Genomic DNA, 21,054 nt, shown 5'->3' with positions numbered 1-21,054 from the left:
TCTTATGTGCCAGGCCTTTTTACTCCCATTATCTTTCTTTTTTTTTTTTTTTAATTGTCATGATTCTGAGATAAGTGTTATTATCAAACCCATCTTAGAAATGGGGACATTAAAGAACAAAATATTGGAATGCCTGAGTGGCTCAGTCCATTAAGGGTCTGGCTCAGGTCATGATCTCAGAGTCCTGGGATTGAGCCCCACTTTGGGCTCCCTGCTCAGCAGGGGGAGCCTGCTTCTCCCTCTCCCTCTCCCTGCCGCTCCCCCTGCTTGTGCTCTCTCTCTCTCTGTCAAATAGGTGAAATCTTTAAAAAATAAAATGAAGAACAAAAGATTGAAGTCAAGGTCACTCATCTGGGGAATGGCCAGGACCTGAACCCAGGTCTGTGACAAGCAACACCCATGCCCCGCACCAAAGCTGCTCCCTAGAAAGAAAGCAGCAAAAGCAGAAGCTAGCATGTTCTCAGCTGCTCTGTGTTTATTCAACTTGCTCCTTAGCTCAGTGACCCCAGGTTAAGTCCATTCACTTCCTGTGCCTCAGTTTCCTCATCCCTAAAATGCAGACAATACGAGAATCGTTTCTGAGTATTAAATGAGATGAACTTGGGTTTACCCAATGGCCTAACACAGGGTAAGTGCCCCATAATGCTGGTTTTTATTGTTGCCACGATCATTATGAGTGGTAAAAACGGTAAAGGCCTCACAAAGCTTACAGCTCAGCTGGGGACACAATACCAACCTGCCAGAAGGGGCAGTGAACCACAGGAGCCACACTTGGAGGAGGCTGGGTTAAATGTGGGGGGACACGGTCTCTGCATAGGCCCTGCAGGTGAGGGCACAGCTGCCACCAGGGGCTCCCGAGGCAGCACGGCAGGGACAAGGCCTCCCGTCCCATGCACGCGGGCCCCGCAATCCCCCTCCTTCCAGGAACAGGAAGAGGAGCATGATTAAACAGAGAGCCACAAAAGTCCTCAACACAGGATTTTCCCATTAGTCACACTTGGGCAGGCAGGGCTCCTGCGGGACAGGCACGTGGCCTGCCTCCTGGGAACACGGGCACCGGGAAGGCGAGATGAGCAAATGGGGAGCACCCAGGTCACGACCCGGACGAGGTCCTCCGGTGTGCAGCCGACCCGCTGGGGCGGTGGGAGAAAGAGCAAAGCAAAGGGGGGTGCGGGCTAGGAGACAAAACAAGATCACTCTGGGAAAGGCAAAGGGGGGGACGCATAACCAGAAGTAATTAGGAAGACCCAAGACAAAAGGTGGGCTTAAGGGGAAGACACAATGTGAAGGTCACTTAGCACAAAACTCCAGTAAGAACTCTGAAAACCAGCCCCAAGGGTTAGACCCAGAGTAAAATACAATTAATAATAGTCACATATTGGGGATCCCTGGGTGGCTCAGTGGTTTAGTGCCTGCCTTTGGCCCAGGGCGTGATCCTGGAGTCCTGGGATCGGATCCCACATCAGGCTCCCGGCATGGAGCCTACTTTTCCCTCTGCCTGTGTCTCTGCCTCCTCTCTCTCTCTCTCTCTCTCTCTCTCTCTGTGTGTGTCTCTCATGAATAAATAAATAAAATCTTTCAAAATAATAATAATAGTCACATATTGATGCATCCTTTGTATAAATACCATGCCCAGTACCTGACAGGTATGAACTCATTTAACCCTTACAATAACCCTGTGAAGCAGGTTTGTATTTGTTTCCACTCCACTTTGCAGGTATGAAAACTAGAGCACAGAGACGTCAGGTAACTTGCATCAGGTCACACCGCTGGCAAGTAGCTGAGGTGAGATTTTGATCCAGGCGTCTGGGCTCCAGAGCATCATACTCTGTGCTCTACAGCCTCTGAAATGTGAGGTAACAGTTCTGAGGTTCAGTAAAGTTCCACAAAACGGGACTACCCACAGCTCATCTCTAGTTGGGTTGGAGTCTTAGGTAGAAAATCTATGAGTCATCATTAACTCATCTAATTCGATAGTTAACCTAGAATTACACAATGGTTTTTCCTAGCGAGACTATCATTGAGAATGAAAATGTGTTAAAGTTACGTTCTTTAAGTTAATCTATCTATTTTTTGGTATCAAGCACAAATTTTTAAAAATCCTACCATTTTTTTTAAGATTTTTATTTTATTATTTATTCATGAGAGACAGAGAAAGAGAGAGAGACAGAGAGAGAGAGGGAGGGAGAGGCAGAGACATAGGCGGAGAGACAAGCAGGCTCCATGCAGGGACCCCGATGTGAGACTTGATCCTGGGACTCCAGGATCACGCCCTGAGCCAAAGGCAGGCACTTAACCACTGAGCCACCCAGGCGTCCCAATCCTACCATTTTTTTAAAAAGATTTTATTTATTCGTGAGAGCCAGAGAGAGGCAGAGGGAGAAGCAAGCTCCCCATGGGGAGCCCCATGTAGGACTCAACCCCAGGACCCCAGGATTCCGACCTGAGCCAAAGGCATATGCTCAACCATTGAGCCTCTCAGGTGCCCCCCTGCTACTATTTATAAAAAGCAAAATCAAAAAGCCATCCCGACCTATATTTAACTGTTATAATTGTTGATTACTCGGAAATCCTAAACCTCCCTTTGACTTCTAAAACAATAGAAACGATCCCTGTGAAGGGATCAGATATGTCATATCCCTTTGTCTAAAATTATAACAGTTGTAAATGAAAAATGTTAAGCAAAAAAAATAAACACAAAGCAGGATTTTGAGCCAATATGATCCCAGTTTTATTGAAGAAAAAGATGGCAAAATGTTTACACTAGTGTGGTAGGATTTTAAGTTATCTTCATTTTCTTTTTAGTGTTTTGTATATTTTGTTGGTAGAACTTGGAAGTACCTTTTTTCTTTTTCTACTTCTTGCATTTTCTAAAATGCCCTGCTGGTAATCACAACAGTTGTTTTTCTTAAAACTGCAGATAAAAAGTCAGTAAGAAACTTGCATTACTCTTAGGTTGAACCATAGGAAACTATTGTCACTGTAGGTCAAAATACTCAGATTGGTGATTTCCTATGGTTCCACTTAATAGTAATATTAATGCTGTAGAGGTAAACCATAATCCTGGAAATCCCTTACTTACTAAGGAACTATTTACAAGTGTAATCACTAATATTTACATAATAGATATTTCCACTGATTGGGGGCAGAAACAATGTGATGAAATCTTTGGGTTGGGGCGCCTGGGTGCCTCAGATGGTTGAGCATCTGCCTTGGGCTTAAGTCATGATCCCAGGGTCCTGGGACTGACAAAGCGGGGAGTCAGCTTCTCCCTCTCACCTCTACTCCTTACTCATGCTCTCTCTCTTTCTCTTTCTCTCTCAAATGAATAAATAATAGCTTTAAAAAATATATCTTTGGGTTATACCAGGACAGAAGGGTCAAAGAAAACCACACAGTGGTATAACTTCTACTTTATTATACTATAAAACACAATGTTAAGTACATGAACAAGAAGGCACTGGCCTGATCATTTCTTTTCTTTCCCACTATATTTATTTTAATGCCTTTTGAGTCCTTATCTAAATAATAACCCACCATCGTTTCAAAAAGATTCCTCCAGGAACAATGTTTTAATATTATTAGTTGGTTTTTCCAAACAGGAAAGACTTGACTGTTTCATTTTCCAACTGTCAATTATCCTTCACCAACTGGGTGTCCTACAATTCAATTCAGTTCTGACTCCCTATTCCTGGGGCTAGTGCCAACCCCACAGGTCTCAGGGCTCGGTCCCACAAGACCACCTCCACTTCAGCCACCAGCTGCAAATGGTGTCCCCAGGCTAACCAACTACAAAGTCAGGGATTCTCAGGATCGACAACTGGCTGAAATAAGTTAGAGCACTCAGGAGAACTCTGATGCTTAGGATCACAGTTTCACTACAAAGGACAGCACTCAAGAATGGCCAAAAAGGAAGGGCTGCATAGGGCAAAGTATGGCGGGCAGGGGGTTTCTCTGGACATACCACCCTCCCAGCACATCTGTAAGTTCAGAGTTTTTATGGAAGTTTCTCGCATTAAGCATGATCGATTAAGTCACTGGCCATCGATGAACTCATTCATCAGTCCCCCTTCCTTTCCTAAGATTGGAGGATGGGACTCAAAGTTTCAACCCTCCAATCCTGCTGTTGGCTCCTCTCGCAAACAGCCCCCATCCCGAAGCTACCTAGGGGCCCACTAGTCAGTCATGAGCATAAACTCAAGGAAAATAAAGGGTCCATTATGAATACCAAAAGATACTCCTCTCTCTCCAAAAATTCCAAGGGTTTTAGGAGGTCTGTGCCAAGAACTAAGAACAAACACATATATGTTTTATTATTCCACACTGACTCAAAGTCTGGAGTCTTTGCTCACTTACATATCAAGACACAGCACTGAACAGCATGGAAAAGATCAACTATTTTATCATATGGTTCAAGCAAAAGAATTCTCTTGTCTTCCCCTTTGCCACTCCCCCCCCAGGAACTGAGTCACACCACCTCTACCATCTCCGTCATATGGAGGTACCTAATGTATCCTCGTACTTTCAAGCAGATTATTTTCCTCTCCCAAAATCAACTTGGTCTCATCATTGTAAATAAATAAATAAATAAATAAATAAATAAAATCAAGGGACAGAAGAGAAACACACTTGCCAGAAATGGCAGGGGGATGAAGCCCTCAGCCAAGCAGGATTTGAGAAATCACCCCAGTGCTGAGCTGCATGTTTTATTTAAAGACACTGCTCTATAGACACTGATGGCCAGCACTGCCCTCCTGACCAGGAGAGAAGCGAAAACAATGAGAACCTGGCCAACAACAGGGGGAAAGACAGAAATGCACAACGGTCTTCTGAAAACAAATGCTTGACGATGAAGGATTCAGGAGTCAAGCTGACTTGTACAACTTTGGAGGATTTACTCTAACGTAAGACAACTAGGCAATGAGCTAGCTTTCAGCACCAATGAACACTTCGTGGCCCTCACACCAGCAGGCTGCACACTGCACTTATTTCATGATTCCAGCTTCCCATCGGTCCTTAAACCTCAAAAAAACTATTCCTCTCTGTGTCATATGTGTTATATTAAACCTCTACGCCATGTGTCATATTTCTATCACTTACAAAGGACTATATTATTCATTTTATATGCCAAACAATTCTGAGATGAAGAACAGAGATGCCCCCCCAGTCCTCCCCTCCCACCCCCTATCTCTCTATCTCTGTCTCTCTCTATCTCCAAAGCAGCAATTTAGAAACAAGAAGAAGGAAGAGCAATTATCAACTGCCTTGCTGAAGTACTCAAACTCAGGACTTTCCTGAGCTCAGCATCTGGGGCCCTGCCAACCCATCCCAGTGCCTGGGGTCCCACTGTCATCCACTACACCACACCCCAAGTCCCCCATTGCCTACACAATAAAGTGTATAGTTTCTGGAGCTCCACAAACTGGCCTCAGTCTCCCCTCAGTGATTTTCACTGAGGAACTCTCTGTTTATACCACGTCTGCACTGACTTCTCCTGTCCTACCTCTACACCTTCATACAGGCTGTTCCTTTTGCTGGGCCTGTCACCCCTCCACTCCCTTTGGGTCCACTTACAACGCCAGGCTTTAGGCATGGTGAAGTCCTTTCCACCACTCTTATCAGAAGGCAAGTCCCTCTTCTGTGATCCCACACAGCCCTTTGGATGGTACCAAACTCATTCTCCATTATTCCACAATGATTTGTATTCAGAGCTTATCTTTCCCTTCTGAATCACAAGTTTGTGGAGGACAGAAACCAAGCTTGTGGGTTTTCTTGGAATTTTTTTTTTTTTTTTTTTTTTTTTTTTTTTACTTACCTACACAACACTTCATGGTATCTCAAAGAAGGCCCTTTGTTTCTTAGTGAAGCCCACAATGCTTACAGGGCATATCCACAGGTCTCACCTGCAAAGATACTAACTCGGAAATCCTGCCTGCGAAATAGATTTTACCCTCAGAATCCCACTTCCTGGCTCTCTCACCTAGCTTCCAGCAATCCTCAAGGCCTCTTTTTTTTTTTTTTGTATCCATGCTTGTTTTGTGTTTTGCCTTTAATAGAGGAGGAGGAGGTTGGAAAGAATGAAGGAAACAGCAAAGGAATTAAGGCTCTACAAGCCTATAGCACAAACTTGCGAAGAAAAATGAAGGAATGCCTGTTCATTAGCCATCTGCCCCTTCACCAATGCCAGGAAATTCCGGGCTGCTGTTTTTATAGTGTAGATAATTCACATGATTGTGTTGGAGACTTCCAGCTATGAAGGGCTGTTAGAACATTTGAAAATTAGCGTTCCCAAGTTATATCGTGAGACAGAAAGCCCAGTGAATTCTCGAAGCTTCCACCCCTTACAGGAATCTCAGAGAACCACGTTATGTTTGTACATATGCACGGGGGAGGAAGGCATGTTACCAATATTGAAAAGGATTTTTTGTTTGGTTTTGTTTTTTTTTTTTTTAATTCTACCTATCACATGACATTTCATGCAGAGGCAGTTTATAAATCTTCAACCACTCAGCTAAGCTCATCTGGCCAGTTAACAAGGGTAATGGCATAATTGTCTAATTTGTGTCTTTTTAGGAAACTGAAGTCAATTTTTCCCTCATGACAAAACTTTTAAAAATTCATTTATAGGGCAGCCCGGATGGTCCAACAGTTTAGTGCTGCCTTCAGCCCAGGGCGTGATCCTGGAGACCCGGGATCGAGTCCCTCCGTCGGGCTCCCTGCATGGAGCCTGCTTCTCCTTCTGCCTGTGTCTCTGCCTCTCTCTCTCTCTCTCTCTCTGTGTGTCTCTCATGAATAAATAAATAAAATCTTTTTAAAAATTCATTTATAAACCTAATGACATGTAAATTGAGTTACTCCACTCAAAGATTTACTCTCAAGGCAAAAAGATGATTCCTAAAGAATTCCTTGGAAAACAGCTCATTTTCCACTAAAAAAGCAGAATCTACATTCGATTTATGATACCTTCGTTTTCTCTTTGAGTAGATGGACCTACTATGAAAAAGGAAAAAAAATTAAATATACAACCTTCCTTTTACCTGTGATACTGAGCATGCAGTACACGCAATTTCACATAATAATAAAGAACATTTGAGAACAAGGAACATCCATCTAGCTGTGGCTTCCCCTCATCCGTGGCATGAGTGAAACATTTCACTTCTCTTCATCTTGCTGATTCCTCAGTAAATCTGTTTCCTGAGATACAGCAGCCTGCTCCTCAGAGAGGCTGCAGGAATCTGATCGAGCAGTGAAATATCTGAGTTCTCTACACCTCGCTAATGCCAACATTTTTTACAGGTATCAACTTAAACTTCATTCCCTCCAGACATTCTTGTTCAACCTGTACTAGAGTCTTCATCCCACTCCCAGCCCCAGGTTAGGCACTTGGGCCAGGTGCTATACATACTAAAGACACTTTATCATTAAGGCCTGTTGGATCATCTTCCGGATAACCTGCTAGTTCCATAAAGTCACAGGCTGAGTCTGATTATTCACATTACTTCATCCCCAGTGCCTTGCACACAGTAAGGCACCTTACTAACTAACATTTGCTGGACTAATCATTATACCGAAGAACCAACCCGTGAAACAAGGGTCTAAAGGAAAGATCTAAAGTATTATAGAACTTGATATACACACATTAATAGATGCATTTGACGTCCTGGTTGTAGAAACACAACTGAATTCAGTTCGCCTCTGAAAACAGTTTCAGGAGTGGATTTGGGTTTTGAAAACTTTCGCTTTGAAAATTTTCACTAACACTTCCAAACATATCAATGTCCTCCCATACTTACCTGATGAAGCAGCACTTGCTTACTTTTATTATCATGCTTTTTTTTCTCAATGACCAGAGTTTTCCACCTCAGGCTTTGGGAACAATATGGCCCACAGAAGCTGGCAGACAAAACAGCCTCTTATTAATTCGAGAAGGGACTATAGCTAACATTTGTGGGTGAATATTGGAAAGCCTAACCCTTCACTTTATTGTAAACAAAAAGCGGAGTCAGAATACCTGGATTCCAACTCTGGCTTCCTTCCTTCTAGCATTTATGTGTCTGCTCTGTGCTAGGTCCTGTGCTTGGATCTTAGCCGTGGACAGTGACCAAGACACATAGACAGGTCCCTCCCCTCACCAAACCTAATAGTCTGCTCCTCCAGGAACTGCAGGCTAATGCTATTCCTGACAGGCCACTGAACTTCTCGGGGCTCGGTTTCCCCATCTGCAAAGAGAGGGGGTTAATTGCAAGAAGACCACTAAAGTCCCCTCTCACTCTAAGGTTATATGGCTAAAAAAACAACACAATGGCTCCATAAGTCAGGTAGCCAAAGTCATGCTTCTCAAGTCCTGCTCATCCAGATCCAGAAGGCTGGGAAACCAGCATGAGGACCAAGGGCAAATGTGGACCAACGAGCCTTATCAGAAGCAGCAAACTGGAGCCACTTCAATGGAGAGCCAGCTTTAAGCCAACGGGGAGAGCCCTAGACTGAGCAAAGGAACCTGCTTAAGTCCCAGCTGGGCCAACTTAGTGTCCTCAACTACTAAATATGCTTTGGGGCAATGGTCCAGGTCCCTTCAGGCCCTAATGCTACAGGATTCTACTTCCTCATTCCAATATGCGTTTTTCCCAGCACCACCAAGCAATAATTTTATTGTGAGGCTATTTACCTGGAGACAGCATCAGGTCCCACAGGTTAAGGACTCAGTCCTACGAGACTGCCCCACCCCCCACCCTGGATGCCAATTCCGAGTCCAGGTTGTCACCCTGTGCTTCGGACCCCTATCAACCAGAGGTTCCCACAACCCTGCCCCCCTCCACCACAGCTTGGGTGCGATGAATATGCTAAAGCGCCTCAGAACACTGAGAGAAACACTTGACTTACTGGACCACTGGCTTATTACGAAAGCTAGAACTCCAGAACAACCAGCTAGGAGAGGTGCATACGGTAAGGTATGGGGCAGGGGCGTGGAGCTGCCATGCTCCCCAGGTGCGCTACTCTCCACACGCCTCCGGCCTCCACCAATGCAGAAGCTTGTCACATCTTGTCCAAAAGTTTTTTAAAGCATTTCATCAGAAGCTCTCCCCCCAAACTCTTCCCCTTCCCAGAGGTTGAGGGGTGAGAGTAAAAGTTCCAACCCTGTCATCATTATGCGGCCTTTCAGAGGCCCAGCCCCCTCCTGGGGCTCCCTGGGGTACCACCTTGAGTCACCTCAGGGGCATCTGCTCCAAGGGAGCGCCTCATGAATGACAAAGGACCTTCCAGCCACTTGGGAACTTGGGAGGGTTTGAGAGCTTTGTGCCAGGAACTGGGGGCAAAGACTAATAACATTTCTTATTAAATCACACTCATCATAAAAAAATAAATAAATAAAATTAAAAATTAAAAAAATAAAAAAAAATCACACTCATCATAAGATTCTACTTCGACAGGAGTCTACTTCACCAGTCAGCAGTGAGAAGAGGAACAATGAGTAGTCCAACCCTGAATAATCACCAAGTATATCAGGAGGAGAATTACATCAAATCCCAGAAGAACACTGTCAAAATTTTGTGACTGTATTTTTGGACCTACTGGCTGGAGATAACCAGATAATTGATGTACCTTCTAGAACTCTTCCAAAAGAAAGTGTCACACTCGACCCTTATAAAGCCAATAATTTGCTGCCTTCTGTTTTTCTCTCCTTCCTTGCCTAATTTTGGTAGCTAATGGCTCAGCCCCCACAGATCCCCTGCATCCCAAGAGGACTCCCTGCCAAGCCTCCTTCCCAGGGTGGGGGCCTCAGGCACTGCCCCACATTGCTTCCCCAACGTGTACACCCCTGCCTTTAAACCACCAGCCTCAGCCAGGGCTGGGAAGCTAGATGAGAGAGGCGATGCCTCAGGCAGTAGCAGAGAACCTGAAAGGAAAATTCTGGAGCAGTTTGGAACTCTGTCCCACCAGATTGTTACGGCAGGTTAGGATTTGCTTTAGGACAAAATAATAATAATATACTTTTTTGGTACTTACTATGTGCCAAACACTGTGCCCTGCACTCTCATGTTTTAGCTCATGTAATTGTCATAGCAATCCCATGAAGCAACTCGCTGTATTTTCTCCCTAATTCAGATGAGGAAAGTGGTTCAAAGATTTTTTTCCCTTCGAACAATGGCATTTTATTTAGTGGTCAGGATGCACATGTGCAGAGATGCCTGGGTGGCTCAGTGGTTGACAGACTCAGTGGTTGAGCATCTGCCTTTGGCTCAGGGCATGATCCCAGGGTCCTGGGATTGAGTCCCATGTCGGGCTCCCTGCATGGAGCCTGCTTCTCCCTCTGCCTGTGTCTCTGCCTCTCTCTGTGTGTCTCTCATGAATAAATACATAAAATCTTTTAACAAAATGCATATGCACAGGAGTATGCAAACAGAATGATGGGAGGGGAGAGCTGCTAGCCGTTTAGAAGCCTGGAATGAGCAAAGACAAGAAAGTGGAGGCCTTGGAGTTTGGAGGAGAGGGAGCAACAGAAACAGGGCTTGGCAAATGGATTCTCAAGGTGAGATGACTGGCACCAGAGGGCACAGAAACTCGGTTTGCCTGGGGGATCTGCCACTTTCTATCTACCTTTTCGGCCCCCTAAAAAGACCTCCTGGGCAGAGGAAAGCAGAGGAGAAACTGAGCCCAACTTCTCCATAAAGTTGCCATTATAGTGGACACCCATCCTCATAGCCACCTAGAAGAAACAAAACCTCAGCTTTGCCCAGATATCTTTATTTTAGTAGATTTAGTAGATTCCATACTAGGCTACCAAAATAGTGCTCCTCTTTGTGAAGTGCCACTCAGTTGAGGAGTTACTTTTCTCCATAGGATATTTTACTATTTTAAGCAGTTTTACATTTGGCTGCCCACAGACCAGAACAAATGAGTCATGGAAGAGGAAATGCAGGACCATAATCCTTTATCTGAAAACCTGGAGGTCAGATGTGCCTCGAAATTCAGACTTTTGTGATTCTAGAAAGGTAACACAATGCATTTAGCACACATTACATAACGCTCAGAAATCAAATGCCTTGAGATTATTGCAGCAAAATTTAGCAATATTCAAACTAAGTGAGATGAATACATACCCTAGAGTCTCATATCAGTTCAGGTTAGGTTTTACCACCAAAGGGGTATGCAAAAAGCCTCAAAAAGCTTCTGGTGTTCAGAGCTTTTCAGGCTCCGGAATTGTCCAAAAAGGATTACAGGCATGCAAATGGCTCAGGTACTAGAAAACACAGTCAACCTACCAGTACTCAAATCAAAGACATACAAATTAAAACAATCAAAGTACCATTCTGCCTTACAAATTAGCAAATGTGTTTTTCAGAGAAAATGCCAACAGTGTGAAAAGTGAATCCTTCAACCACTGCTGTGAAAAGTAAACTGGGCCAACCTTCAGATCACCGATACTGGGGTCATCAGTGGCTTCAAAACCATGAATACCTTTGATCCCAACATTGCCTTTCCAATAACTCATTTTCCAAAGATGTCACCAGCATCTAGACAAAGCTTTACACACAGATATTCACTGAAGAAATTCATCTGAGGGGCACCTGGGTGACTCAGTCACTTAAGCATCTGCCTTGAGCTCAGGTCAAGATCCTCAGGGTCCTGGGATCCAGCCTCATGTCAGGTTCCCTGCTCAGTGGGAAGTCTGCTTCTCCCTCTCCCTCTGCCCCTCCCCCTGCTCATGCTGGCTCTTTCCCTGTCTCTCTCAAATAAACATTTTTTTAATTTAAAAATAAAACCAATTCATTTGAAAATTAAAATTCATTTAAAAATACTTAACAACAGGGGCACCTGGGTGGCTCAGTGGTTGAGCATCTGCCTTTGGCTCAGGTCATGATCCCGGGGTCCTGGGATCGAATCCCACATCAGGCTCCCCTCAGGGAGGCCTGCTTCTCCCGCTGCCTATGTCTCTGCCTCTCTCTGTGCCTCTCATGAGTAAGTAAATAAAATCTTTGAAAAATAATAACAATAATTAGCAACAACTGAAATCTAAAACGGGGGCACAATGAGGTAAAAACCAGTGAATCCATATAACAAAATATGATGCAGCCATTTCTTGAGTAGGTAGGGAAATGGAGAGACCTCACATATAATATTAAGTGAAAAACGCAGGACACAAAATTGTATTTGCATCATGATCCTATCCAAGCAAAAATCATAAAACAAGAAGGAAATACACTAACAGCAGCAAGTGCCTTGGAGTAATGAGACCAAAGGGTGACTGTCTCCCCTTTAAATCTTTAAATCTTTGGGAGAATTTTCCAAAAGGATCAAGAGCACTGTATCTTAGCTGAAAGGAAATGGAGAAAGAAGTCCTGTCTTCATAACTCCCAGTCAATGGCAGTAAATTCATGAATCTGAGGTGTCGCTCTGGGCTTTTATAAATGTACCAACATACAATGAACCTGTCTTTGCAAAACCACCACCATCTACAGAATGATGACCTTATAGTACATGTGGTCTACACTTACTATACAATTTGACTAACATTTTAAGTCCAGCCTAATAGACACTATGGGGAAGAAATCCAGAAACAGTTCAAAGGATAAGACAATATGCCACTTTGCAAAGACCTTTCAGAGACAACAGCTCATTTGATCCTCACTGGCAGCCAGTAAGGCAAAGACAGGAACTGGCACATACCCATCTTACAGGTAAGAAAATGGAGGCATAGAGAGCCACACTTTGGGGAGTGTGGCACACTCCCCAAAGTGTCAGGGGCTCTCCCTGACTTCTAGTCCAAGGGTGTCTTAGAGTTTGGTGCTATTTCCCCTCTATCTTGCCATTACCCTATTACTTGGTGATTCTTTAGAAGTATCTTTGAATAAAAAGAAATTTTATTCACTAGAAACCAAACCAAAATGATTTACTGATGATGAGAATAAGCTTCAGAAGTGAACAGATCTGACTCAAGGTCAAAATCCAACTTATATATTTGAGTGACTTTTTCAAGTTAACTTCTCAGATACTCGGTTTTCTTATCTACAAATACAGGAATAAAACTACACAGCTGACCAGGTGCTGAAGAATTAAATGATCTGAGTACTTCGACCAGAGCCTGCCTCCAAACAGGTATAACAAATGCTATATTCCTTCCTCCAAAAAAAGACTGAAGTATCTACAATGAACCAATTCCAAATTCCAACTTTAGTCCTTGTTGGCACACCAGACTCCTTATCCTACCTGCTATCAGGAGCCCATCAAATCTATACTAATTACTGAAGTGCCCTAAAATAATTAGAAACCACTCACCATAACAGTTTTAACCAATGACAATTTAAATCATTTTTTGTCAGTTTTAAATAATTTCTCTTTTGTCTTGGCATGTAAGTAAACTTCAACATCAGAGCCAAATTCTTTAAAAGTAACAATGAAATTTTTGTTTCAATTGCCTGGGGCTTTGGCCTGTCTCATTTGAATTCAACTACTGAAACTCCCAAATCATCTGTTTGATTAATTTCTTTGAGGGAAAAGGGAGGAGAAGGGAATGGCAGGCACTTTTCAAATTTTTCATTTCCTCTTTAAATTAGATTTGGGCATGGAAGCCTAGGCTCTGAGGATGCTTGCTCAAAACATTCTGTCCACTGACAATGTTATTATGTGGCTGTACAGCTTGGTAGCTACCTGACCAAAGGAGAACCCAGAATTTAATAAAGCTTATCCTTAGCATCAGCGGAGGAGTTAGGAGGCTGGATGGAAGCCCACAAAGCCATAGGGCCTTTCCCTCTCCATCAGCCTCCAAACCTTTTCCACCCACTCCTTTCTAGAAGGCTGGGCCCATTGTCTGGTAGAGAAACTAATAAGCACAAAGGTTGAGTAACCAGAGACCTTAAGGCCATAAATAAGCCAAGATGTGGAAAATCATCCCTTCTGGTGCTTGTGGTATACAGTTTCGAATGCTGCTTCTAAGAGACAAAAGTTTAATGAGATTCTCCTAGGAGGCAGGAAGAAAAAGAGACATTGTCACTACCCACTGTGAAGTTATCTGTCCTTTTCTCTGCTTCCCAACTTCTGTTAACCACATGCTTACAATTTCAGGATGTCCTACACTCCCTATCTTAGAATCTCAACAAGACTGCTGAGGATGATTTCTGCTCTATTTTTCTCTCTGGGGAGAAGTGGGGTACAGTAGAGAGAATGAACTTTAGAATCAAGCAAGTGAAGTTATTGAAGATACATATAAAGATGCATACACACGGGCATGGGTGTGTGTGCACACACGCGCGCGCGTGCACACACACACACCTCCTAGTGGTTCTGCTTCTCCAATTAAATGCTGACTGATCCATTAGCTACATAACTCAACCAATTATTTAATTGCTCTGGGCCTCAGCTGCCTCCCCGTAAATAAGAACTTTATGGGGCTCTAAGAAATAAGTGTACAAAAAGCATATGAAGTGCCCAACTCAAAGCTTGGCATAAAGCAAGCACTCGGAGTGGCTGCCTATCTCTTTCCCCCGACCTTCCTAAAACATTCCCTGCAAACATTAATACTGTCGTAGATCCCAAGAGGATCAGATGCTAGCTGGTCAGGACATCTTTTCTTCATACAGGCCTCAAGTTGCACTGGCACATTTGTACTCTGTACTCTTTCCTTTTTAGATACTTTGTTCTTCTTAAATGGTAAACTTTTAAAAAAAATTTTTTTTATTGGAGTTCGATTTGCCAACATATAGCATAACACCCAGTGCTCATCCTGCCAAGTGCCCCCCTCAGTGCCCATCACCCAGTCACCCCAACCCTCTGCCCACCTCCCTTTCCACTACCCCTTGTTCAACTTTCATCAAAAAAACGTTGCTATGCAATTAGATGAGAACTTTCTTCATCACATTTCAGGCCTGAGAGCTGAGTGTTGCTCAGCGATCCATCGAAACACAAACTTACCCCAGGAATGGATGTCCCCTGCTGATGGCTGATTACAGGCATGCCGCATGCCGTGCTGAATTTTTAACAATCTGACTCAGGTGAAGCTATTCAAGTTCTGGGGCAACTGACTCTAGCTCTTCAAGTACTGTCTACAACCCTGTGTCCAATTTGAACCTGATTGTGCACTGAAACACAGGGTGAAAACCAAAATTTCCCACCCAATAATACATGTCACTCGCTGCCATTTCCCCAGGAGGGATGACTGAAGGAAATACGGGTCTGCTAATAAAGGCTCAGGAGACACTCTCCATCCTGCTCCCTTCCTAACATGTTCTGTCTTCTATGAAATAGTGAAAGCCAAAGTGATAAGCCGGTTTAAGAATTGTAAGCGATCGTTATCTTCTCAGGAGTAAAGAGCAGATATATGTGTTGTTATGGAGGAGACAGTCCCGGTTGGAAGGCTTCCAGATGCTTATTATTATCTGGACGTGGAAGAGGAGCTGCTCGAGCTTGGAAGAGCTTGCTGACGTAAGACTCCAGGCTGCGGTAACCCCAATTGGCCAAGAAGGCATACGTTTATTATTTTTTTTTTTAAACTAGTGCCGTCAAGTGGCAATTAGGAGGGGAGACGGTGGCAAGGAATCCCTGGGGTCTAGGGCCATAGAAACAAGAGTGTGAGACTGGACTTCCGTAAAAGTTACACCGCCTCGTAGGTTTCAATTAAAAAGCTCCTGCTCCAAATTCGTCATTGAGGACAGCACTTTATGGTCTCTGCTGGTGGCTTCCTGCTCTGACCACAGAAGGTTCCTTTTGTGGTGACAGGAATTGACTCAAAGAAGAAGAAGAGAAAAAAAAAAAGTTTACAAATGCGCCTTCCCTTTTTTTCCAAGGCTGATTTATCCAGGACATGTGGGGAGGACATCTGAACCCCCCAACCTGTTGTAAGAATCCATCAGCCGCTGAAATTCATGAAAACTTGGAACGGAAAGAAATGGAAGTCCCCAAGGTCTGAAAACATAAGAAAAATTAAACGGTGGGGGTGGGGGGCAGGACGGCGCACCCGGGCGCTGGAGCCCATCTGCGGCTCGCGGGGCCTCCGAGGGCTCGGCCGGCGGGAAGCGCCGCGGGATCCCAGGCAGGCCGGGCGCCTGCACCCCCGACAGCCGCGGGGCGGCGACGGGGGCCGGTCCTCGGAGCAGCGGGCCCGGGCGAGGCGAGCGGGAAGGGGCCGCCAGCCCCGCCGGCCCCGCCGGCCCCGCCAGCCCGGGGCTCCGCGTCGGGATCCCGCGCCGTGCCCGGGCGAGGGCAGCTCAGCGCGCAGCGAGGCCGCCTCCCGGCGCCCGGGCCCCCCGGGACACTCACCCGGGGCCACCAGCGGCGAACTCGCGGTGCCTCCCACGAAGACAGCGGCGGCCAGGACCGCGGACCCCGAGAGCTCCCACGGGGCCATGGCCGCCTTCCTTCGCCCTCCTCCGCGGGGCGCCGCGGCCCGGGCTCCGGCAGGCAGTGCGACTCGAGAGCCGGCGGCCGACCGAGTAGCGAGGCTCGGCCCCCGCGCGCCGGGAGCCCAGCGCGTCCGGGACCCTCCTCTCCCGCCCCGCCCCGCCCCGCCCCGCCCCGCCAACCCCCCGGCTCCGCCCGCCGGGCAGCGAGCCCCGAGGCCCCGCCCACGCCCCGCCCACCTGCCTGGCCCCGCCCCTTCTCGCGGCGTCCGCTTCCTTTCTAAATTCGACCGCCGCTTCTGCCGCGCGGATCCGGCCACGGCCCCGCCCTCCGGCCACGCCCACCTGCCTGGCCCCGCCCCTTCTCGCGGCGCCCGCTTCCTTTCTAAATTCGACCGCCGCTTCTGCCGCGCGGATCCGGCCACGGCCCCGCCCTCCGGCCACGCCCACCTGTCTGGCCCCGCCCCTCTCCGCGGCGCCCGCTTCCTTTCTAAATTCGACCGCCGCTTCTGCCGCGCGGATCCCGCCACGGCCACGCCCACCGGCCACGCCCACCGAGCGGGCCCGGCCACGCCCACCTGCCTGGCCCCGCCCCTTGCCGCCGCGCCCGCGGGGGTCCGGAGTCAGGCTTGGGCGCAGCCGCGGGGTTTGCGCGGGAGCCGGGCGAGGAGGCGGGGTGTCCGCGGCTCCTCCTGCCGGCTCCGGGAGCTAGCGGGCGGAGGGTGGGGAAGAGGGCGAGCGGGACAGGAAGCTCCAGGTGGCCTGACTTGACCCTCGTCGGAGTGGGCACGAGCTTCGGTCTTCGCTGGCCTTGCCCTCCGTGGCCGGTGCAGAGACGGGCCCTGCTCTGTACGTGAACTTCCACCGTTTGAAAATAGAAAAGGCAAATCGTTTAAATTTCTTCCTATCTCCGCTTTCCCTTAAGCTGCTCCTTATGGGAAACAAAACTCTACATACCCGCAGGAACAAACTGCTTTTGTGTGTGTGTGTGTGTGTGTGTGTGTGTGTGCTCACGTTGCACTTTGCAAATACTTTCACGAAATAGCTCTTAAAGTGCCTGTGTTGTGCCCAAGATTGCGAATCCGAGAAACCACCAAGGAGCCGACACCGATGCAAACCCACGAGGGTTTATTTGCAAGCTCGAGCTTGGGTCCAAGTATACCCGACAGAGCAGGACTTGGACCCCGAAGTGGGTTACAGCTGTTTTTTTTGGGGGGGGGGTTGTTTTGTTTTAAGATTTAGTTAGTTAGTTAGTTAGTTAGTTAGTTAGTTAGTTAGTTAGTTATGATAGAGAGAGAGACACAGGAGGAGGGAGAAGCAGGCTCCATGCTGGGAGCCTGATGCGGGACTGGATCCCGGGACCCCAGGATGGTGCCCTGGGCCAAAGGCAGGCGCCAAACCGCTCAGCCACCCAGGGATCCCCTACAGCTGTTTTTTTTATAGGCTGGTCTAGGGGATTTTCAGAAGGGGTGGAGGAATTTCTCAAGTTCTGTTTACATTCTGATGTGGGGCTTTCAAGGGCATTGAGCTCTGTTCTCATTCTAATATGGGACTTGCTACCACAGGCGTGGGCTCTGTTGTCTTTCTGATATGGGATTACCTGCCGAGGACATTGAGGACATTCTGTAGTTTTTCCTATAAACTATAAAGTTCAGCTCTTATTCATAGGGGCCTAAGATGGCTGTACTTGTGCTAATGCTAAACTTGAGGTGGAATGGCCTTGATTTTTCTCGGCCTCCACACCTGGTCACTTAGGATCTCCTTATAGCCTCATGTCAGCTCTGTGAGGTGAGTAGTATCTCTATTCCACAGGCCGCTGAGTTAACCCCAGCGGCTCCTATGATAAACTGGAATGAACTTGTCTCCATTGTGTTTGCTCCCTGCTGTGACACCACACACTAAGAGTCAGAAGTGGCTTTGAAGTTAAATCATCACATGCATTGATTAAACAAGAAGAGCCCTTCTGAGTAGTTCCTACTTTCCTGTACTATAGAAACCCCTGAAGCAAGGTCAGGCCTTCAGCAACTCAAGGTCACAGGCCTGGTGAGGCAGGAGAGGTCTGGGGTTCTTTACAGAATAGGGCTCTTCCTTGGCTTGACTGTCATCCTCCAATTTTTTTTTTAAGATTTTATTTGTTCGAGAGAGACACACAGAGAGAGAAGCAGAGACACAGGCCAAGGGAGAAGCAGCCCCCCTCAGAGAATCTGATTCCAGACTGGATCCCAGAACTCTGGGATCAGGACCAGAGCCAAAGGCAGATGCTCAACCACTGAGCCACCCAGGTGCCCCTGTCATCTTCCAATTTTCAAGACTATTTTCTTGTTGCGTCCTCGCCACATAGGCTCTTACAAACATTGACACTGAGGTGGGAATCCCCACAACAGAAGCTTGGGTCTCTACAGATAGCAGGGGCTGAAGGATGGGAACCTCTGCCCTTTGAAGGGGAGTGAGGTACCACTGTGTATCTGGAAGATGAAGTAGTTTTATACCACCCTAGAAATTGAGAATGGCTACGTTTGAAAAAAAAAAAGGTCCATGTGGTTTTCTAACTAAAAACAGGAGACAGTCCTGGACCTAGAGCCTAAACTGTAAACTATAAACTGTAGCCAGGACCAGCTATATAATTTGCAGAGCCTAGTGTCAAATGAACATCCAGGTCCCTTTGTTCAAAAATTATTAAGAATTTCAAGATGCTGGTGCACCTGGGCTCAGTCCATTAAGTCTCTGCCTTCTGCTCAGGTCATGATCCCAGGGTCCTGGGATGGAACCTCGCATGATCAGCACTGGGCTACTTGCTCAGGGGGGGAACCTGCTTCTTCCTCTCCCTCTACTACCACTCCCCCTGCTTGTACTCTCTCTCTCTGTGTCAAATAAATAAATAAATAAAAGTTTTAACAAGAAAAAGAATTTCAAGATGGCAATTACAGAGCATTAAATCAATTGTAGAGCTCTTCTAAGCATGGAGCCCTGTGTACAGGCCATACACCCATAAAGCCAGCTCTGGTTTTAGCACTTTGAATGCAGCAAAGTGCTTGAACCAAGATACCTGCACAAAATGTAAAATGCTACCTGAAAAATGGATGTTTCACACTTTTTTTTTTTTCACAGATTGAACTTACTAGTAAAAAAAGACAGGATTGTTTTTGTTTTTAAGTAATCTCTATACCCAACGTGGGGCTCAAACCCACAACCCCAAGATCAAGAGTTGCATGCTCCACCGGTGCCCCAAGACAGGGCCATTTTAAACAACATATTTGAATTGGATGTCTGTTCACGGCTCTTCAGAGATAAAAATACAACCCTGTAATTAAAGCTGGACGAAACCTTAGTAACCACCTATCAAGCCCCTTTAAAGATGAGATAGTTAAGTGATTTGCCAGATACCTCATTCCTAGTATGAGCCACGGTTGGAAACCAAGGCTCTGAAATTTCTCTTCTCAGACTTTTTTGTAACGTTTAGCTGCTTCATACAGTCTCTGCAGATACCTTCCTGTCACATAACCCCAGATACATGCATTTGCACATCTCTGTTAAGGGGAGAGAGGGAGTGAGAAAGGGATGAAGAAAGGGAAGAAGATAGGAAGGAAAGAAAATCAAGCTAAAACTATTCTCCAAGGACTTACCACTACAGATTTGCTTGTACAATTTGAAAAGCCCCACGTAGATGCATCTAAAAGCCATTGTTTGTTTAATCTTAAATGTGAAAACTTCAATGTGCTAGAAGTTCTCTTTAGCATTAGGAAGAGGATGTCACATTGCTTCTGAGGAAATAAAAACTGACACCATGAGACTAAGTGATCTTCCCATTTTTTTTTCAGAATAAGATTAAAAGATAGTAGGTAGAAATAGTTGTTAACAATAGCTCTGATTTATTCATTCCTTAGATTGAACCCCATCCCATGGTGAGCACTTTTCCTGTGTTTCTTCAGCAAAGCCTCATAACTTTATATTTTGGGAAATATTGCTACTGCCCTTCACTACAAAGCTGAGAAGACTGAGATATGAGGGATTAAGAAATTTACCCAAGTCATACAGCTGCTCCACGGTGTTGCTGGGACTCAAATCCAAGATCAGCTCACTGCAGGCCTGCACTTGAACTTCTGCTTATACTGCTGCCTCCAAAATTCAGAACACCAGCCAATCCGCTCTCTGTTTCCAATACAAAGTCTCATTCTGTCTTTGCATGCTCAACCTAGCCTTTTGGCACTCTGTGTCAACAATTACATGGTTTGTTCTTCAAGAATATTTACGGGGATAGGTTATAAATAAGACTTTGGAGGGATCAGACTTACAAACTTATGCAATGTGCTGTCCTTTCTGTTTTTTGTTGGTTTACGTTTTGTTTTGTTTCCAGTGTCCTTGTAAGAATTCAGTTAATCATTCCCCTTAGTAGAAACCTTTCCTGTTTTCCTCTGTGCCGCTAAGGTGGTAATTTTCATCACCATCATTTTAAATGCGTAAGACTCAGTTGGCTGGTATTTACCTTAATTAATGTAGAAAAAACTTCCGCAGAAGGTCTCTGTAGAATTTCTTCTTTCTGTGATTTAGATGTAGTCATGTTTCCTTTTGAGATGTTATATCCAGGAGGAAAGCTGATAATTAAAAAAGTGTATATATGTGTATATATATATATATATATATATATATATATATATACTTGCAGGGGGATAAAATAACATATATATATATATAATATTTTTTAAAGATTTTATTTATTTGAGAG

General features: G+C 45.6%; 1 protein-coding gene across 1 annotated transcript in view; it reads right to left on the bottom strand.

The window, feature by feature from the left end:
* The window catches only part of RELL1 (RELT like 1), a 62,885-nt gene extending 46,423 nt beyond the window's left edge, over positions 1-16,462 (bottom strand). Inside the window, exon 1 of the mRNA XM_049108709.1 lies at positions 16,252-16,462. Coding sequence (XP_048964666.1) covers positions 16,252-16,339 — 88 coding nt within the window. The 5' untranslated portion in view covers positions 16,340-16,462. The remainder of the gene's footprint in view (positions 1-16,251) is intronic.
* Between the last annotated feature and the right edge of the window lie 4,592 nt (positions 16,463-21,054).

This window comes from Canis lupus, chromosome 3 (genome assembly GCF_003254725.2).
Source record: "Canis lupus dingo isolate Sandy chromosome 3, ASM325472v2, whole genome shotgun sequence".
Taxonomy (NCBI): domain Eukaryota; kingdom Metazoa; phylum Chordata; class Mammalia; order Carnivora; family Canidae; genus Canis; species Canis lupus.
This window is presented reverse-complemented; position numbering and strand designations above follow the sequence as displayed.